Raw genomic sequence first — 22,459 nt, 5'->3', positions numbered from 1 at the left:
AAAATTATTTCCAGGTAAACTCATTTAAATATCTCTCATTGCATATTTCAACTAAAATGCCATTTTGTCAGAAACATCCTCACACTAAATGATCAACACCTTCCACCATCACGTCTCTTTTTTTCGCTTTTTTAAGGCAGCACCTGAGGCATATGGAAATTCCCAGGCTAGGGGGTTGAATCGGAGCTGCAACTGCAGGCCTACACCACAGACCCAGCAATGCCAGGTCCAAGCTGCGTCTGTGACCTACACCACAGCTCACAGAAATGCTGGATCCCTGACCCACTGAGTGAGGCCAGAGATGGAACCTGCATCCTCATGGATACTAGTTGGATTGGTTTCTGCTGTGCCACAACAGGTGCTCCTACCCACCAAATTTTACTGATGTTTTCCTATAAGGTATGTGCCTCAACTAAATGGTAACTGACACCTGGCATGCTTACTCTTCAAGTGTTAGTTGTTATTACATTTTCCTGGTTTATAGTCAGTCTGCCCTGATATAAATTAAAGATACGTAAGAGAAGATACTTTTGTTCTTGTCCACTATTGCATTACTAGAGTTTAGAGAAATATGCCCATGTAGAATGGCTTGAACTAATGGCACTGAAAGAAGTGATCTGAAATAAATGATGGAATCAATTTATATATATAAAACAATATATATATTCATATATAACAATTATATATATATAAAATATATATATACATATATATAATAATGAACTTGAGACAAAGAACACAAACTTTACCAAGATTTTATACATATCCTATGCCCTTTCTTTCAAGTTCATTGTTTTTCTCCATCTACTAATGTCAGAATTTAGTATGTTAATGTGAAAATTTGTACTTTATTAAACTATTGATGTAGTAAATTATAATCAAGCAGTTAATGATCTGCAAAGCTCACTTTAAAAATAAGTTACTCTGTATATTTAATGTGTACATAATTACTTCTCTTTCTTATTGTCCATGTTAACTTGGGACATGAAGAATAAACCACAGAAAGAAACTTAATAACTTGACTTTGATGTAGTTACTTTGGAACTGAAGCCTCTTGACAACACTGAACTGTAATTCATACCTGAAATGTCTTCACTTTTTAATAGAATACTAATACTAATTATAACAACAGAATTTCAGAGGTAGCTCAATTTTTCCTGGATTCAAGATTTTTCCTTAGACCACACTAAAGAACCATTTTATCTACAAAAAGGTATTTTCTTTATATTGTGTATCAAATGAGAGAGAGGGAAGCCACAGAGACATTCAGTGTGAAATAAATTAAGGATACACGCCTGACTAAATTATTTTTTAGAATAACATAAGAAACTACAAAAATAGTGCTGAAAAGCAGTACTTAAGGAAAACAGGCTAAATAGACAAGGACTACTGATTGATTTGCAATCAGTTCAAACCAAAATTCCCTAAGGGCAGTGCCTATACAATGTTTCCTTTAAAGTAAAAATTAATTAATTAATTAATTAAGAATAGGAGAAGTTCCTGTCCTGGTGCAGCAGAAAGGAATCCAACCAAGAACCATGAGGTTGCAGGTTCAATCCCTGGCCTCGCTCAGTGGGTTAAGGATCTGGCATTGCCATGAGCTATGGTGTAAGTCGCAGATGTGGCTCCCATCTGGTGTTGCTGTGGCTGTGGTGTAGGCCAGCACCTGCAGCTCCGATTAGACCCCTAACCTGGGAACCTCCATGTGCTGCGGGTGTGGCACTAAAAAGCAGAAAAAGAAAAAAAAAAAAAGAATACACTCACTTGGAAGATACATATTAACTTTAGGAATACCTTTCTTACATAAAAATATTTTTTAAAAAACAGTCTTTGTCCCAAAAAAAAAAAAAGATTATAAATGTATCAATACAGTCTGGAAATCTTGCCAGATGCATGAAGTGAAATGCTTCCTTTCTTCTAGATAACTCCACATTTACTATCTACTTTCCCTCCATGTTTGATGGCAAATTAATTTTTATGACCCTACTCCTCAGCATGTGGAAGTCTAAGTATGTAGTCTCTTTTAAGTGAATAAAGGGCAAATCTAACCTGAAAAATTTATTACTATTTCATTTTAATAGGTCTCACTCATGGTTGGGAAGTTGCAAATAGATTATTTATTTAAAAATTCATCGTAAAATTTATGAAAAGGATAGAATTCATTTACTACCACTCAAAATTTTGTGTTCAAAAGAATGCTTAAATTGTGTAGAATACAAATGGAACAGAGGACAAAAATTAAAAAGCTATCTTTGGAAGATGAATAATTGAAATAAAACTTGGTGACACTCATAAGCAAATACCTAAAGTGAAAGGGGGGCATGGATAACTCAATCAGCTCAACTGCTTTATAAAACAAATGTTCTTAATTGGAGATAATTATTTCATAACTCACCTCTGCATACTTTAACTTCAATGTTTTATGCATTTCTCGGAAACGACTGTATCGCCTGAATACGGTCCATGTCTCATCGAGGACAGTGATCTATTAACCAGGAAAATCAAAATAAATCAGCATTAATTAGAGGGAAAAGTGACTAAACTTGTTTAAAATGATTTGAAAATTAACAAAAAGTGATTAGCATGTAAATTTCTCCAGAATTGAAAACATTAATGTAGCTGCACAAGTAAGACTTATAAATAATAACTGCACTCTGCTCAAGCACGCATCTCTGGTTCCCTAATCTGGTTAGAAGCAGCATGTGACTCTATAAAGTGAGGGACAGAGAGTTACCTCTTAATGGCTTGTAAAAAGTGTCCCTTAACTCCCCACTTTGGGTGTATCAAGGAAATTCCACAGTCTGACCTTTCTGTTACATTTGTAGGGCTTCAAGGCCCCTTCAAGGAGATAGAACTCAAAGCCTCTGGCCAAGACAAGAATCACCAACCCTTATCATTGTCCCACCCATCTCATTGTCATCCCCCTTCTCCCACCTTGAACAACCTGGCCTATTCCGTCCTGCCCCCTACTAGGAAAGGTATGTGGCCCACTCCTCACCCCACCCCTACAGGGCCTCATATGACCTCAACCAACCAACAAGTGCACTGTAAGACCCCTCTTTCCCCAACCAGTCAGCAGGTCAGCAGGTGTATCCTGAGACCTCTCCTCTCCCTGGGCTATAAAAACAAACACAACCACGTTGTCAGCTCTCCCTGTTCATCGGGAAGTCATCCCGCTGTGCTAGCAGCATCTCTTATCTCAATAAACTCTTCTTTTTCTTCACCCTGCTACGCTGGAAAGTTCTTTTTCTGAACTGCATATATGGACCAGGACAACAATGATGTACCCATTTACACATTTTACAAAAAATGTTAGTGTAGGTCTCCAGAGGCCACCACAGTGGACAAGAAGAAAAAATAAGAGAGAAGAAGCAGGAGAGGAAAAAAAAGATGGATGAGGAAAAGGAAGCAGGAGGACAAAGGATGAGGACAAAGAGAAAACTGAAAAAAAACAAAAAGAAAACATCCTTCCTGCATTTCAGCAATTCTTAGAATCAAAACACATACTGTATTTTGATATATTTCAGAGGAAGAAGTCTCAGTCCAGCCTCTAATCAGCAGTTGAACTTACTGTTGCTGTTGGATGTTGGGTGGACACTTGCTGCCCATCATCCACATACCAAGGTCATGGTGACCAGGGGAGACTGGGAGACACGGCAGCCTCCACAGTCACACCTGAAGCACAGGCTCCGAGGGTCATATCCCATCTCATTCCCACACTTCCTCTGAGGCCCAGTCCTATGTCTCCTGGGAGACATCTTTCTTCAGATGTCACACTCACAACTTCAAGGTCAGCTTGTCTGAAACACAATCCACCTTTCTCCCTAGTCTCAACTCTACTTCATCTCAGTGCATGCACCACTATCGATGGAGCTGTGCCAGACAGATGCTGGTCCCCAGCTCCCCCTAGCATGTTACAAATAAGAACCAGGTCCTGCTCCTTTTACCTCCAAGACATGTCTTAGTGCTCTGCCTGTCCATCCTTCACCACCACCACCATCTTACCCTGGGCCATCAGGTCTCATGTGGCCTCAGCCAGGCCTTTCCCAGTTGTCAATATCCACAGCTGCCCCACTCCATCCCTTCTCTGCACAATTGATAGGAGAGCATTTTAAAACTTAAATCTGACCTGTCTACCTTCCCCCTTAAGTCCCCTAGAAGCTTCACGCTGCTCCTAGACAAAGAGCTGCAGTTTACATCTGCACCCCGCTACCTGTAGCAGTCTGACCTTCAGTGTCTCCCTGTGGGTGTCTTGGCTCACGGCCACACTCTGAACATGAATACACCTTCCCATGCTGGACTCTGCGGGGGCCGCATCCCTGTACCCGAAACCCTACTAGGGGCACTAGAGAAATGCCCTCCCCAACACACTGATTCAGCCTGATTCTCCCACGTGGAAACCACCGGGGATGAGCAGCAAAGTTGGGGACCCATAAACCACAGCAGGATCAGTGAGGGGAAAATGCCACGCAAGAAGCCTTGGGGGAGTGGAGTCCTGAGTCTCACCCTTTTTTCCTCAAGCTCACTCATGTCCCCAAGCTACAAACAAGATGACTTTGGATTATACAAAAATACGTGTTTTAAAATTAAGAATACGTGTGTGTGTGTGAGAGAGAGAGAGAGAGAGAGACAAAGACAGAGACTAGGTCACTCCGTTGTACAGCAGAAATTGACAGAACATTGTAAATCAACTATAATAGAAAAAATAAAAATCTTAGGAAAAATAAAATACAATAAAATTCTTCTGGTTCTACATTCACTATATACAATAACTTTTGTTTTGGTTCGGTTTTGGCTGTGCCCACAGCATACAAAAACCCCCAGACTAGGGATCAAGCCCACGCCACAGCATTGATCTGAACCACTGCAATGACGACGCTGGTTCCTTAACCTGCTGCGCCACCAGGGAACTCCCTACAATAAGGTTTTCATTGTGGCAAGTTTCTTCCTGTGAGGTTCTTTGAAAAAGGTAGTTCTATAAGGAAAAAGAAAAAGGTAAGTATGTTTACAAAAAATCATATAGAAAAAATAGGAGAAGTGTCACCCAAGTTTGGGAAGCACTGCTCCTGGAAGCTAAGGTTGGGGGTGTTTCTCTGGCTCTCTCCTCCTCAGCAGACCCCTGAGATGCTGTGGGCATGGCCAGCACACTAGGTAAGGGGGTGAGGGCTTCCTTGGGGCAAGGGCACCGTGATACGCCACCCTGGCTAGACACGAGCCAGGGGTCAAGGAGAGAACTGGGCAGGAGTTGGCATGATGCTGCCTGCTTGCTAAGAAAGCTGGAGGATTCATGGAACCACACCTGTGACCTGGGCACAGTAAGATGCAGGATGCTCACCACAGGGAGGCCATCTTGCACTGGGGCTTTGGAATCCACAGGAAATCACGGAGAAAGCCTTCAGTCTTCCTCTTCCAACAGACTCTGAAACTCCCTGGTGCTCTGACAGTGTCCACTGTTCCTCTTGAACTCATGGGTAATCATATGCAAAATCCTCAGCCTCTTCTTGGAACAGCCCCTTCATCTTGGCTCTCAATGAAAGCTGTCCCTTCCAAGGAAATCCCCACCCCCCACACAGCCCTCTCAAGGAGGGAGCTTTGTACTGGGAGGTGGGGAGACACTTTGCACTTCCATCCAACTTTCAAACCATCGCTCCCCTGCCCATTCTACCACCCCTCCTATGGGAAAGCCTGCACCTTCAGATTCTACCTGTACCTGACCTTCCCACAGGCAATTCGCCTTACTAACATCCTTGAGGACATGAACAGCTTAGGTTCTGCTCACTGTCATCTGCTCCAACACCGTGGCACTCCAGGCACAAATCTTGGTAATTTCATCAGCCCACAAAGGATCCCTCCTATGCCCTGATCCATGTCTTTGACCTCTGCCTGGTCCCTTCCTCTCTCAACTTGGAAACCCTGGGCAATTATTAAAACTGCTTCATGGCATTCAACCTGACCTCTTTGTCCTGCTCTTGAGATACCCTGGATGAGGCTAACCCATGATCCTGCTGAAATCCAGCTGGCTCCTTACTCCCCTCTACACCTGCCCAGCAGGATATGGCAGAAAGAAAACACACCCCAGATGGCTGCCTGGTCCCAGTTCCAAAGTCACAATCACCAGTTTCATGTCAGCCTGGACGCCTCCCACCCATAAAAACCGTATTTCCCAATTTCCTCCACTCTCCCATTCTCTTAGATCAGAGTTTTCTAAACACTTTACTGCTGCTTTTTCCTCAGGCCTTCATCATCTCCTTCCTTGTCTCCACTCTCAGATGATAATCCTAGTTCCTCTTTCAGGGAGGAAGTGGGGACAATCAAAAGAACACTCCCCTGGGCCCACATTGCCACCATCCACCCTGAACCTCCTCTTCTGTCCGGTCACAAGGCATGCGCCACTGGTCCTAGTTAAGGCTACTCCTCTTCCTAAACATGGGATTCCACGCCCTACGGCCTTCTGACCACTAACACTGCCATCAGCAATGTTCTCTTCTCTCTCCGGCACCAACACAACACATCCCCAGTCTCTACTAGATCCTTCTTATCAGCATCTAAACTAGCCCTGATTTCTCTCACCTTCAACTCCCCTCCTGGCCTCCCTTTCCCTTCCAAGTACTACTCCATTCCTGTCCTTCCTGTTACAACAAACTCCTTGAATGACTTTATCCTTGATGTCACCGATTACTTTCTTCTCATTATCCCTTCACCCACTCTAACCTACTCACCATTCCACTCAAACTATTCTTGCCAATGTCGTCTTCAACGTCCACAGGTTATTTCATGCTAATCCAGTGGTTAAGTCTTGGTCTTTATACCACTTGATCGATCACAGGATTTGACAGAGCCAACAGCTCCTCCTTGAAATGCTTTTTTCACTTGGCTCCCAGGTGGCTGCCTCTCCCACCTGAGTTTTCTTCACTGGGATTTCTCCTCATCCCCGGACCCTTCTAAGCATCACACTGTCCCAGGGCTTAGTCCTTGAACGTGTTTTATTTTCCACCTGAGCTCACGCCCTCGGTGATCTCACCCTCTCTTGGAGTTTAAATTTATACCAGGGACTCCAAGATGCTCACCTCTCTCCCCTGAACCCAGACTTGTATATCCTACTGCCTCCTGGACATGTCTGCCTCCAAGGATGTCCAGTTGCACTGCAAACTTAACATGGCCACACTTGCCAAATTCATCTCATTTGAACTTGCTCCCCTTCCCGGCCTCCCATCTTTGCAATGATGATGCCATTCTTCCACTTGCTCAATCCAAAGACGTTGGCATCATCTCTGATGTTCCTCTTTCTCTCATATCCAATCAGTCAGAAAATCCTTTCCACCAAACTCCAAGATATATAATAAAGAATTTCCATAATTCTCATTATATAAAAGATGAGAATCTGACACTTCTCCCATCACCACCATAAACATCTAGGTATAGGTAACCATCATTTCTTGCCTGAATTTTTTTTTTTTGTCTTGGCTGCATCATATGGAAGTTCCTGGCCAGGAATCAAATCCACACCTTAGCAGTGACCCAAGCCAATGCAGAGGCAACACTGGACCCTTAACCCACAGCATCACAGTGGGAACCCCCTTGCCTGGACTATTTTTAACAACTTCCTACCCAGTCCCCTTGCTTCCACTTTGTCCCCTTCCCAATATCCCCTTCATTCCTTTCCAAACACAGCAGCCAAAGGGATCCTGTTAAAAAGTATCATATGAGGCTGTTTCCCTGTTTGAAAGAGACATCCTTCCACAGTGTCCCATCTCACTTGAGGTACAAGTTCAGGTTCTTTCTCTGACCTACCAGGATCTCCTTCCCTACCTCATCTCCAGCCATACCTTCCCTTGTTCACTCTGCCTTCCTTGCTTACCTAGAATGCATGAAACATGCTCATAGTAAGTTCAGCCTCGGGAACTTTGGATGTGATTTTCCAACTCTTTCTGGAATGCTCTTTCCACATGACCAGTTCCCTCACTTCCTTCAAGTCCTTGGTCAAAACCCACTTTCTCAGTGAGGCCTTCTCTGGATATACTATCCAAAATTGTACCTCTTTCCTCAACTCCAACACTACTTGCCCCCTCTTATTTTTCTACGAAGCACTTCTTACTCCCTAACATGGTACAGTCACACCTCCAAGATTTTGTGGGTTTGGTTCTAGGTCACCACAAATACATATTGCAATAAAGTGAGTCAGATGCATTTTTTTTTTTGCTTCCCAGTGCATATAAAAGTTATGTTTACACAATACTGCAGCCGATTAAGTGTGTAATTGCATTAGGCCTGAGAAAACAATGCACGTACCTTAATTAAAAAATACTTTATTGCTGGAGTTCTGCTGTGACAGTGGGTTAAGAAACTGTCTGCAGTGGCCTGGGCCTCTGTGGAAGTGAGGGTTCAATCCCTGGCCTAGTGCAGTGGGTTAAGGATCCAGTGTTGCCATAGCGGTCGCAGCTGCGGCTCAGATTCAGTCTCTGGCTCAGAGACTTCCATATGCCACAGGTGTAGCCATAAAAACAAACAAAACCTTTCTCACTAAAAAAAATGCTAACCATCATCTGGTAACGCAGCATTGCCACAAGCTTCAATTTGTTTAAAAAAAAAATGCAATATCTGAAAAGTACAGTAAAACAAGGGATGTCTGTACATATTCACTTATATGTCTTGGTTTTTGCTCCCTTCCCCACTGGGATAAGCTCCAGGAAAGCTGGGATTTCTAATTGGTTTCCACCACATCTTGGATGAGTACTTGACACACCACAGGTATGTTGGGGGAAGGTGGAGGTTGGAGCCCCAAGATGGGCTCTCGTTCCCTTTTTTTTTTTTTTTTTACTTTCAAAATTAAAAAAAAAATTTTAATTCAATGAATTTTACTATATGTTTAGTTGTATAACCATCACCACTACCTAATTTTAGAACATTTCCATCCCAAATCCCCAAACCTCTGCAGCTTGTCTTAAGTGTACTCGGGCTCAGCAGCAGTGAAGCAGCAGGGCCGCTGTTCACCTCCCTGGTGGGAGAGATGGCCTCAGTAACATCAGGATATGGACAGATAACTGGACAACAAGCCTGTGGTTCTAGGGGAAGAAACCCCAAGTTTCTTCCTCTTCGTGGCTTTCACAGCTGTTTCATGTCGGACCGTTTTTGGAACCCTCTAATTAATGAAACGGCTACATCAAATCTGTCTCATAATCAGGGTTTCATTCCTCTTTCCCGGTGGCCCCAGAATAGTGCCTTTATAAGGGGTACTGATTTCTCTAGCAACCTGCCTTCAGCAAATACCGGGCGGACAGGCAGGTTGATGGATTTCCCGGGCAGGAAAATGGGGACATCTGGGCACAAGAGAACGAGAGCAACAAGAGATCAAGTCCCTGAGAGCCACCTAAAAGCACCCAAGGCACTTCCTCCTGCTTCTTGACATCAGCCCCCTGTGGTCACATGGGATGTGGGTGCATGGAGCCGGGAGGAGATGGCGAAAGATGGGCAGATGTGGAGAGCTGTCCGGTGGGGTAGCCTGTGAACTGGGCTTAATGAGGGCCACGAGGGCATCAGAGGAACCTCTGTTTTCACCGTGTTACACTGGTGACTCCAAGGGTTCCAATGTTACTGAGGACGGAGGGGCTCAACGGGAGCCATTAATACTGTATAGAGTTTCTGCCAAATACTGAACAATGAAGATCATTACGGGTACCTTCTGGGCAGTGGTTAATTTTGTGCCTCACATCTTGATATTTTAATAAACCCACACACAGGTCTCAGTGAATTGTGCCTTCGTCCACAGTCTAAGCTGGTGGTTCTCAAAGGGCGATGCCTGACCGGCAGTTAACAATGGCCCTTGGGAACTGGTTGGAGATGCACATTCTGAGGTCTACCTGCCCTTACTTAACCTGGAACTCTGGGGTGGGGCCCAGCAATCTGGGCTTTAACAAGATCTTCCGTGTCTCTGGTGCAGGGAGAAGTCTGAACAGCCCTGCTGTGAACCTCTCTAGAGCTGCGGCCCCCAAATCAGACCTGGTGACGTGTGGAGAATATGGCACCTTCTCAATGTATTTGTATCACATGCTTAGGTGAGGCGTAGAGAAATTTCCAAATTCTTTGAGATTTTCACAGGCTTCCTGCTTTCCACTCTCCTCCCCAGGCCAAAGCTCTTGACCTGGCCTGCAGGGCCTGTTTCAGGATGACCCAACGCTACCCTTCTGACCCCAGCTCTTAGACGATTAAAAATCTCACACTTCAGACGAGTTGCCAACACACAAGTAGACCCATCTGACGGTCTTTTGAAGGGTCTTCTGAATGGCTTCGTCATCTGTCCACCCCATCCTGTGGCCAAGAGCTCCTGCTCAGCCTCTAGGGTGAGCAGCTCCTCCCTTGGTGGCATCCTGGCTTCTGCTCCCTTTCTCCCCGGAAGGAACTGCCCCTCCTGCATCACACCTTCGCATGAAGCTCACACTCCAATCAGAGCCCATGTCATAGGATATTATGTATAGTATTAACCTTGTACTAATAATGTATATAACCAATATTAAATATACAATATCAACTATACTATTAGTTATATAATGGCATTAATTATATTACCATACACATTATTGTATAATATTAATTACATAATCTTTGAGGGTATCTCTACCCTACAAGACTCTAAGCCACTTTGGCAGTAAGTGGGGGAGAGGTGGGAGGACTCTCATTGAAAGGATCAAGGTTTATTGAGCTACTGCTGTGTGTCAGGCACTGTATCAGGCGCTGGTATTTTTTTAAGAGATGTACTTAAGATTATTTTGTTTTTCAAAGCAGGTAAAGCTCCACTATTTTGGCTCCACTAACTGTGTTCTGGTGGTTTCTCTGAGGTTCATCTGAATCAAAGATTATTTTACTAAGTCACACAGTAGTATCTTTTTTTTTTTAAATCTGTACCAAGAATATGGTGCATTCTCAACATATGCGTAACACAAGTTCAGAGTGAGACACGGAGCTCCACATCCTTTTTTTTTTCTTTTTTCTTTTTCTTTTCACAGCTACATCTGCAACATATGAAAGTTCCCAGGCTATGGGTTGAACGGGAGCTGCAGCTGAGCCACAGTCACGGCAACACCGGATCTGAGCCACATCTGCGACCTACACTACAGCTTGTGACAACACCTGATCCTTAACCCACTGAGGGAGGCCAGGGATTGAACCCGAATCTTCACAGAGACAACACTGGGTCCCTAACCTGCTGAGCCACAATGGGAACTCCGAGAGTTTCAAATTCTTTACCCTTGAGATTTTCACCAGAACCCAGGTTAAATATAGGGATTACAAAGGCTCAAGCTTCTTGCTTTGCATATAAAACAGTTAAATCTCCCCTTGTCTATCAACATGTAAACAAGATGAGGACAGTGATGATGAAGAATGAATACCATCATGACCACCATGGCAACAGTGGCTGAGGCAAACACATGGATCACCTCTCCACAGGAAAAGTCCAACCCCTGCTCTGTAACTGAGACACCTTCATGTCGAGCGCCTGCGTGACAGCATGTGAGGTTTGGGAAAACCACACGGAAAGCGGAAATAGTAAAGTCCTATTTTTTCCCCCAATTATAGCTGGGCATGGGATGAGGTGCTGATGCAGAGAAGAGGGTCAGAAGATCACCACACCTAACACATTGGGTCAAAACACTCAACTATTCTCTCCTGAGCCAAGAAAGCAGGGCAGCATCACTGCGGGTCCTGGAAAAGCAAATTCATTACTTCTCTCTCACTGAACGGTGCTGCTGATACGAATCCATCTTTTCTGGGCCATAAAATGATCAAGTGCAACTAAACACCATAAATGCATCCACAAGATAAACTGTGTTCACTTATGGACAATTCTCAATTGAGTGCTTCCCTGCAAATTTATGTCATATACATATTTTGCTGGTTTAAGGATTGTTGATTTTAAGACTTGTCATTGGTATATATTTGCTTGTGTATATCTTTCTGTGTAAGGAGAATCAACAGTTTTTCATCCAAAGAAAAATACTCTAAGGGAGCCCCAGGTAAATAAGCAGTTACTTGTAGAGTTTTGTGCAACATTTATTTTTAAACAACAATTGGAGGAGCTACTTCAATCCTATACAAATGAAATTCCTTGTATTTACTAAGAGTTTGTAGGAAATGGTCTAATACCAACCTAGTATACTAAAATAAGTTTTGTCAGATTTTTGCAAAATCTTATGCAGTCACTAACTATGGGCATGCTTCAGGAAACACGAAATACACTACAAATATTTAGTCTGTAAAATGGCAAGCATTAATACACTAGATTTTTTTTTTTTTGCTTTTTAGGGACACAGGTACAGCATATGGAAGTTCCCTGGCTGGAGTCGAATCTGAAGTACAGCTGACAGCAATAGCAATGCAGTGTCCAAGCCATGTCTGCGACTTACACCACAGCTCATGGCAATGCTGGAGCCTTAAGGCCAGGGATCAAATCCCCATCCTCATGGATACTAGTCGGGCTTGTCACTGCTGATCCACAACGGGAACTTCCAATACCCTAGATTTAATTAAATCTCTTCAAATAACTGTTGCAAATGGAACTACTGAGGAGGTGGCAGGAGAAGCCAGCCCCCGTTAGTCATGGCACTGATGCAGCGATCACAGCCCAACACCCAGGACTCCTTGCTCTGGTCCTCTTCTTGGACATCCTTGTCTTCCCAAGGACAGACAGCCCCAGCACGCTTGGATTTTGGATGGACATGCTCACCCCACGTGGCCTGCATCCAATGTCTGTCTTTATCATGATGCCCCAACCTTTCCCGGTCTCCCAGCTCCCCCTTCTCTTCCACTTCCTCACCCAAGGTCTAGGCTGGTCTCCAGGTCATTCTTTGTGCCTGACAATCCCTAGCTCCCCAGACCTTCTGGTGGGAGGAGGTCAGAATAATCCCCTTCTCTCCTGGGTGCTGCCCAGCACGGCTCCAGACAGCCCCCACGGGCCTCCCCAGGAAGGTGGGAAACACTGACATTAAACATGTGCTGTTTTTACTCTGCAGGGTCAATCCTATGTGCAAATCCTTCTGACATTTTCTGTGATGAGGGTTTCCAAATGTTCTAGATGTCTGATCCTCATGGACAATGTTTTACAGAGATGACTAGGGTCACCCAAGTCCAAACCCTGAGCAGCCTCTCAGCTCATCTCCACAGGACACTGTTGCTCCACCCTTCTCCTCCCACCCTCAAGACCTCTTTGGCTTCTCATCGTCCTCATTCACTGTTGCCTGAAAGGAGTGCCTCCCCGGGGGCTGCCTCAAAAGTCCTCCTTCTTGTTACCAAAGCATCATTTGTACCTGTCTGCCCTTGGACCTGACCTGGCACCCCACTGCCAAGATCGCCCTCTCTCACTCCCACTCGTGAACAAAAACCCTGACTCCCCGGGTGCCCTTCATGACCCCTCTGCTCTGCACGGTTCATGTTCTGCACATTTCTCTCCCACACCTCGTTGACCCTAGAGTATGTGAACTGTCTATTCATCTTTTCTCTTCCTCAATATCTTGATACTTCCAGTATGGTCTTTTTTTGTTAAAAAAAAAAAAGTTACAGGTACAAAAGAAATATCTTTTAAATGATATATGAATGACTAATAAAGATAGCAGAGCCCAAAGCCTCTTTTCAACATTTTTTTGCCTCATTTTCCCAGTCCCTTTCTATCCATAAATGTGGGCGGTACAGTGATCTGAATCAAGGCCCTTTTCTGACTTTCCTATAAATGTTTAACGTTTTTGGAAAGGAGGCGTTGAAGGAGATAAGGGAGAAGGTAAAGAATTTTGAATCAAAGGAAATGTCATGTATGAGATTCCTGGGAGAAAAGAGTCTTGATTTAGGATAAAAGATTTGGGGTAAGAATGAGTGTACGTAAGTGTGAGAAAAAACTGAAAAATACATCAGGAAACAAAAGATGGTCTCTAAACTGCCTATAAGGGGGGGGGGCTTAACTGAAGAGGCTTTGCTTCTTTCTGAAGGTCAAGGTCCCCTGGGTTTGCAACCCTGGGGATTCTGGCCAAGGATGGGGGCTGGAGCTGGCACCCCCCCACCATCAGCAAGGGGATAACAGCTGGAGCCCAAGGGACATCTAGGAAGTGGGGAAACACTATGTTTTGGAGAGAACTTGATTGTCTAAAGGGGGTGTTGTCAGTTATTTGCTCTGAGATGTACAACGTACTTCCTTCTCTGCTTCCCCAGGGGAACATCAACAAAGTTTACATGCTTTTCCTTCTGGGGAACCCAAAGGAGTGCTGAGCTCCACGGCAGAGTGGACACAAAGGGGAAAATACTGTGACAGCGACCCTCCAGGGTGCTGGATGTGAGGGAACAGCTGCTGCGAACTACATCCTCAAACCTCATCCTGAGTTCCAGGGCTGAGCTTCCCTGCAGGGGGTACTGTGAACCAGAGCGCCACCATCCAAAGAAATCCCATCTCAAAGGCACCTGCCAGAAGATGGGCCCTGGCAGGCTGAAATGGTCTTAGAAGCAGCACATTGTGCAAGGAGAGGGAAAGGTCTAGGGTCCAATCCCAGATCCACCCCCGTTTGAACGTAACATGGAAGGGTGGTTATGGAGTTCAAAGAGTGAAGATTCCAGAAAGCTATGCAGATATAGGATTATTCAGCCTTATTATCCAGGAAATGTCTCAGACATCCTCTGTGTAGACACATCACCAACAAGGACAGAAAGTGCCTCGGAGCCTCTGGCGTCTGAACCCAGTCTGAATTCGATGTGCCACACAGACTGGTGCCTGGCGCTTAACTGCTGGTTACACCACACTCCGCATAAGCAGGGAGTGACACAAAATCAAACGGGGTTTTCTACCTGGCCGAAATCTCAGCCTTCTGCAATAACTAGAAATAATGGCTACTTTATGCTTCCATTCAGTACCTTCAAAATAGGCATAATACTGCTTATTTTAGTATATTTAACTTCATAGAGTAATTTGAAGGTAAATTTGAAAGAACGTCCAAAGACCTTAAGATTCTGCTAATAAGATGGATGCCTTTCAAATCCCAGATCATTACTAAGGAGTACTTCTCCCTTCCCCTAATACCCCTGTGAATCAGGTGAGAAGCAAAGGGTGTTATTCTACCTTAAAATCCTGGGAAACTGGGAGAATGATAGCCTAGGCAGTTTTCCTTCAAACTACCCAGCTATTCGGAGGCAAAGCGTGGGATGCAAACTCTCATCATCACTGGAAAACAGAATAATGAAAAGTTCTGGGTTAAGAAGACCTGGATCCTGTCTTTAGCCCAGGCACCAATTAGCTGTGACTGTCGCTAAATTATGCCACTCCTCAGGCTCAGTTTCTTCATCTGCGAAATGGACTCATGACACCCAACCTATAGCTGAACTAAAAACCGTGAAGCAACCAACACAGCACTGGGGTCCTCAGTAAATGGTAACTCTTGTGCTGGGATCACATTCCTCAAGAAAAGCCTTTCATTATGCGCTAATCAAAGGCCAGGGTACCTGTGGGCAGCAACCTCAGAAAGGGGTGTTCAAACTGTTTTGTGCTTTTTCTTTTTTTCAAGGCCACACCTGGGGCATACAGAAGTTCCCAAGCTAAGGGTTGAATCGGAGCTGCAGCTGAGGCCTACACCACAGCCACGACAACATCAGATCTGAGCCACAAAAGCATCTTGCAGCAATGCTAGATCCTTAACCCACGGAGCTAGGACAGGGATCAAACCTGCATCCTCACTAACACTGTACTGGGTTCTTAACCTGCTGAGCCACAAATGGGAACTCCATGATTTCTTTTAAAACAAATTTTATTCTAGGAAGAGATGTAAAACTCCCCAGATCCTGAAATGAAAGAAAGAGACTGGTAATATATTCCTATAGCAGAAAAACAAAGTTGAAGGGAAATCCAAGCTATGACCACAAGGTGATGACTGATTTTCCTCTATGCTTGTGACTCAATCTCATTTCCTCTTCATCATTTCTCATGTGCGCAGCATTAACTTTGTGAAGATAAACACAACTGCCCAAGTAAAAAGCAATGTAAAAGATCAGTGGCGTTAAAACAGGGGAAGGGAAAAATGTGTTTTCTTACTTTTTTTCTAGTGAAAGACAACATTTTCCAAGGGATGGGAACAGTGCTTTAAAAAAAATAAATAAACCTAAGATAAGATACGATGCGTTAAGTCTCAATGTTATTTCTTCCACTTGATATTTATGTTGAAAATAGGGCGCAGACTGGATATGTGAATCTAGATGGGCCACAGCTCATGTGACACTCTGTCTGAGCTCCGCTAATTCCACGTGGGGAGATCATCTATCTTGATATTAATAAGCAGAAATTCCGATGCCAACGCACAAATCCTTTTGAACACTGATATTCTATCGAGTTGGGAGTATTTCTAAAAGATGTGTTTGTGTGCATAGTTTATCTAATAGACTGGAATGGCTCTTCTTTTTGTTCTGCCAAAGAAAGAGACATTTCTCTGACTGGAAATGTGACTGCTTCAGCTCCCAAGCTGCACATTTTCTGGGCATTTCCTCCTCACGCTTCCTACCAGTTCTATCCACCACCACATTCTCGAGGTTTGTCAAAACTTTAATAATTGCCCCAATTTACAAAATGCCTGTGACTTGGCCAGAATTCAAGATAAAAGTTAAAGTACACCCAAAAATAACAGCAAAATTGGAAAACAGGCAAGGATTTGGAAATGGCCGCTATGTCTAAGGTAACAATAAAATATGGCCTTGACTTCCAAAAAATACGGAAAGTAATGCTATTTAGAAAGTACATTAAGATGAATAAGTAAGGGAACCAGGATGTCTCAGAGTATTTAGATTCCAAAGACATTTAGTACCTGGACCTACTTAGCAGCCACGCAGACTAGGGCAGGTCGCTCCTATTTCCTAGTTCATTAAATGCAAATAATGCCCCCATTTTGGTATATCTTCCACATTTGCGAAAGCGTCTGGCAAAGTGCCTGAGACAAGAATGTGCTTGATAGATGTGAGCGTCCAACGTTGAAGCAAGGGTCCAAACGCAACTGCCTCTACAGATCAGTCATAAAGGCAACTCCAAAAGGCCCAGCGAGTGTAGGAAACAGGGTTCAGAAAGCAAGTCTCTGGACCACCTGAGCGCATTCGATTCTGCTCCAGGGATGGACGGAGCTCCTGAGAGGGGCTAAGAGCAGCCAGGGAGTAAGCAAGGAGTTTGCAGGCAAACTGCACAGAAGGTGTCAGAACAGTTGCACAAGCAAGCAGCTTGTGAGAATGAAATTCATAAGACATGCTAAATATAGGCCTATAACCTATGAGACAAGATAGAAGAAATAAAGGTGAAAGAAGAGACAAGAACGCTACTTAGAGACAGAAAGTGCTGAGTGGTGATCACGCCCACTCTGGACCAACAGCTACCTCAGCCCTGAATTTACTGCCTTGGTGCTCCGCTGGCCCCCATGTGCTGGCCGCCACATGAGGGGAAAACCAGGATTGGTGGTCCAACCCCCAGGGAGCAAGTGTGCACTGCCTCCGGGTGCCCTGCACCTGCTGAGGCCCTGGCTCATAACTCTGGTCCTGATAAGCAGGGTGGGCAAGGCCACAGCAGAGAGGGATGTTCGGGCTGGTGGACAAGTGTTCCGCCCACCTGCCCACCACTCTCCAAGTCTCTGCATGTGTTTAGGCTGATTTGGTAAATGGTATGCTCTGAGGCTGCATGGGGTCTGTGGCCTTGCTTTGCGGTCAGATGTGCTGGGTGTCACCTAGTCCCTTGGTGAAAGGGCAGCCTGTGGCAGGGCAGAAGGCCCAAGCCCCACCCCCACCCCCAAGGAGCCACCGGTCTGCCCCTGCCCGGGGTGGTGGTGGTGGGGATCTCACGTTTTCTCACATTTTACGGAAACGTGGGAAGTCTGGATTTCTGTGTCAGAGCTCCCAGGTCCGAAATGCTGACAACTCATTCAAAAAGTTTTGAAATCTATTCAAGCCCAAATACAGCACATGGTCCACTGCCAGTCTGTTCCTGCTGCTGTTAAGTCAATGCTGTTCCAGTCAGTTGTCTCTGGTCCCAGACCCCTGACGAGGTCCCTCAGACAGAAAAGCAAGATTCCAACTTAAACCATGGCAGCCCTGAAGTTTTGCCATTACCCTGCCTCACCAGCAGGATCGCTTCTACTGAGGGAGAAGCGGCAGAGGGAACTCAGAGTTGAGCATCTCCTGGCTCTGCGACAGACAGACTTCAATCAGAAGGCAGGACTCACAGATCTAAACCAACAGGATGGAAAACGCCTGCCGCCACCAGTGCTCAGGGGCTGTGTGCAGGGTCTGCAGGTCTTCAGTGGGCATCTGCCCTGAGGCTACTGTCTCGCTGGCATTCACCCTGTTTTCTCTGCCTCTCCTCCTCCTTAGGCCACCGACCAGGACTTAGAGCAACACGAGGAGGCACTTGGGGAGAGGAGGAGACTGTTACTGTGGCACCTTCCACAGGAGCCAGAGCATAATGCTGGGATGGGCTGTGACTGGGGTCCGTGGGTTTGAGGTAAAACCATGGAGTCACACATGTCCTGGTCTGCAGGTAGACATAGGGCTGACCTCCTGCAGCTACAGGAGCAAAAGCAGAAACTGTCCTCTCCCTATCAGCATGAGGGGCCAGAAGCCCCTTAGAAAAGATGACACCACCACCTGGACTTCTATGAGCAGCAGCTGGAGAGGGCCCGGGAGAGATCCAGAGGAGGACAGGTGGCAGAGAGCTATCCCTCTGGGCAGAGGAGCCAGAATGAAACAACAGCTCCTCTGGGTGCTGGAGAGGCCAGAACTAGGGCATGCATGGGACCCGGGGGTGGCCAGGAGAGGCTGGGAGGGGAAGCCAAGGGTGGGAGGCCCCAGTGCTCTTGGACACGGATGCTCCAGAAGGCTGATTTGTCCCATGTGCTCACTGAAGGGCCTGGACTGGCAGCCACGTCATGGGAAAGACGATGGGCAAGACATTGGAAGGATGATGGAGATGAAGCGCAAGGGCCTGATCACAAAGGGCACATGGTCACATAAGCCCCGAGGCTCCAAATAGGCTCTGCCCGATGCACAGACCCTGTGGCCAGACTGGTGTGGGTCACACACCGTAACTGGGTCCTGGGTATGGTCTGGGCCTCAGCAATGTGCAGGCTGACGAGGGCCCACGGAGCTTCTGCCTGTAACACAACAGTGACTAAAGAAAAGCAATGGGGCTGTGGCTGTGACACCTGCTGTGATGGGAATAAACCAGGATGGGAGTGAGTGGGGGACACTGGCATACAGTCTCCAAAAGAGACAGGAAGACAATTCTTGTAAGCATTGCTTCTGGTTTTTACAGAAATAAAAAATCTCAGGAAACAAAATATTTTAAAATCATCTACCAGTATTAGATTATTTCTCCACATTACCACATTAACATCTAAGTTACAATGCAGGGCATTTGAAGCTATGCTGGAAAAAGCAGCTTATTTCTAGGGCAGAAGAGTATAGTGACCTCTGTTAGCCAGAACCACAGATTTCAGGTCATGCTGGAAGGTATTTAAAAATTAAATTCTCCCCGGTTCTGGCTCTAGCTAACTGAGAATGCAGGGTAACTGGTGTCACATATCAGTCACTGAAAAGCAGGGGGAAGCAGGAGTTTTTTGCTGGGGTCTATGAGTTCATGATCTTCCTTGTGACGGCTGCGGTTCCAGGCACACGCATACTGTACAGGTACATTCTGCTGACAGCAGGCCATGTTCAGTGACGTTCAACACAGAAAGCGCTCTTCTCAGAGAGTAGCCAGGCACACCCTGGGCTTCTCTGCCTGCCTGTGACATCAGCTGGCGGGATGCACATCTCCTAACATAAATGTGCACACGGTTCCAGAAGGACATGCAACTGGGACCCAGTGGCAGGTGTAATTGCAGGGGTGACTAATGGGGACAGATATCCTGACCCAGGGGTTCCCAGGCTTGAGTCCTTCAGGGGTGATCAAATAAGGCGTGGGGGTTGACAGTGGAGATGATAACTCTCTACACTGTCAGATAAGAACAACAGAACAAATACCAACCCACACAGTACGATGCTGCTGAGCAACAGGAAGAAACAAATTACTGCTACACTCAACTACGTGGATCAGTCTCCGAAAAGTCACATAGGGGGACACAGACAGACCCAGAAGAGCAGACGCCACCTGTCCCACCCCCACCGCAGGCTAGACTAACAGACCCAGGAATCTGTAGTTACGGAAAGCAGATACAGAAAGCCTGCCTGGAGCACGAGAAAGTTTCTGGAATGACTGAGAAGTTGTAAGTTTTGATTGGGGGGCGGGCTTCAGGGATGTACACATATGTCAAAACTCAACAAACTGCACTTACAAGGTGTGTTTTTCACGGGATGTAAATGATGCCTCGACAGAGTTGATTTAAGACATTAAATATGACCCAAATCCCCAAACCTTATCCTCATCCATTCTCACAGTTCGTAAAAGAAAGTTGTTTTTAATCCCCCGAGTAGAGAAGACAGAAAAGACAGCTCTTTTGAATTAAAAGCTCTATGTTCCTCACTTTAAAGCCCAGGGGTGGAAACCTCCTCAGGGCTCATCAGGGATCAGAAGATGAGGGTTTGGGACCCACTCTTCTTTCCCCCTAGAGTCCTCTCCTTGCACCCTACCCAAGACATCCCTTTAAAGGATCATGACTGCTTTGTTTGGTGATGAACAGTTCAGGCTGGAGGACTGGAGCTACCCAATTGGGAATTAAAATGAACATGGGCAGGAAGATGAATGATTTAAACAACTAATACATTCCATCTAAAGCAGGGGGGTAGGGAAGGGCAGGAGCCAGAAGGAACAGGGTGAGGGAGAAGCTGAAAGCAAGCACTTCCAGGCTCCCACCCCTCCACACACTGGCCTACCCTGGACTCCTGGGGACCTGCCACCTCAGCCACTGGAGACTAGCACCCAGTGGGCCCTCTATGTACCCAAGTCAGCTCGGCCCCTTTAATGAACTGGATATGAAGTATCTATATCCCTTAATATCATGTTTTCCTTCAAAGAAAACCTAAAATGAAATAAAATAGACTCTTTCAAAAATAATACTTTTTTTGACCTGCCTCTTTTTAAAGCCATTGGCTAAGAGAAGAATTCGGGAGCGACCAAGATGTTACCCCAAGCGTGATTACTTGCTCTAGAAAACACTACCTGTGCATGAAACAAAGTGATAGAAGGAAAAGGGTGGCACAGTTCATTTTTAAACTCAGAATAGTGAGAGGGAATAAACACCCAAAAAGGAGAAAAAAGAAAAATTCCAATTCTCATAAAGATATGATAGAACACAGGAAGTCATTAAGGGGATTCCGAGGGTAAAGTCTCACTCAGTTTGGACATCTCTTTATTTTTTGGCCACCCCCACAGCATGTGGAAATTCCTGGGCCAGGGATCGAACCCATGCTATAGCAGCAACCTGAGCCACTGCAGGGACAATGCCAGATCCCTAACCTGCTGAGCCACCAGGGAACTCCTTTATTTATTTTTAATAACAATCACATACCCAGTACTTAGGGTGCAGCTGGCACTGTTCTGAGCATTTTGCATAATAAGCTCCTAGAGTCCTGAAACCAACTCAGCTGGTGGTTTCCTCGGCTCCATTTTACAGATGAGGCATAGCGAGGTTACGTCAGGGAGTAACATTTGCCAGCACTTTTCTAACAGCTTTGCTTCTGCTGAAGCTCACCTACTTTTGTCTTTTTAATAAAGGAGGGACAGTATATTCCCATGTTTGTTTCTCACACTGAGCCCTGAATCCTGTGTTGACGGGGCACCCCCATAGGACCATAAGACCCTCAGCCCCCTCCCTTCGAGTGTGTGGGGCAGCCCTTCCTTCTCCTGGAGAACCAGGGATTCTACAGGCAAAGGCTAACAGCACACTCCTGATGCTAATGATGACCTGGGGTGTGAACCAAAAAAAAAAAAAACAAAAACAAAAACGCAGAACAATGACAGGCTTTCAGACATGGCTTTGATCAGTCCAGAAGAAGCCAGCCTAGATTCTGCAAGATGCCAGGTTTTTCCTGTGTCAGGTTTCTCTAACATGCCTTTGCAGTAGCATCTGCAAAATTCTGGCCAGATCCACCTGTGGCCAGGACTATAATTTGCTTGAGATTTTTATTTAAATCAACTCAGTCAAAAAAAAATTTAAAAATCTTCTTTATTCATGTCTTCAGTTCTAAGCATGAAATCCATTTAATAGTGACATTTTATGAACACATTTTTATCTACTGAAATAAAAGAAATCTATGTACCAACTAAAATCATGGCATGTCTTCCAGTGCTGTGAGTTCTACGTTTTGGAGAATTCAAATTTTTGAGCTGGTAAAAGCTAGTCTTTAATTTAAAAATATGGAAATAATTCAAACACACCTTTAGAAATTATCTTTATGTATGAATATAACATATATGTGCAAATGTGTATATATGAATCTACCCACACATTTCAAATGGCTGAGAAAGGAAACT

General features: G+C 45.1%; 1 protein-coding gene across 2 annotated transcripts in view; it reads right to left on the bottom strand.

Annotated features, from left to right (window-relative positions):
* Positions 1–22,459, bottom strand: part of KIF16B (kinesin family member 16B) — a 306,258-nt gene that overhangs the window by 58,000 nt on the left and 225,799 nt on the right. For both annotated transcript variants that reach the window (XM_047771648.1, XM_047771649.1), the window contains one exon: positions 2,396–2,485. In XM_047771648.1, the coding sequence (XP_047627604.1) occupies positions 2,396–2,485 (90 nt within the window). The remainder of the gene's footprint in view (positions 1–2,395; positions 2,486–22,459) is intronic.

Source organism: Phacochoerus africanus, chromosome 3 (assembly GCF_016906955.1).
Source record: "Phacochoerus africanus isolate WHEZ1 chromosome 3, ROS_Pafr_v1, whole genome shotgun sequence".
Taxonomy (NCBI): Eukaryota; Metazoa; Chordata; class Mammalia; order Artiodactyla; family Suidae; genus Phacochoerus; species Phacochoerus africanus.
Note: the sequence above shows the minus strand (reverse complement) of the source record. Positions and strands in the feature narration are given on the sequence as shown.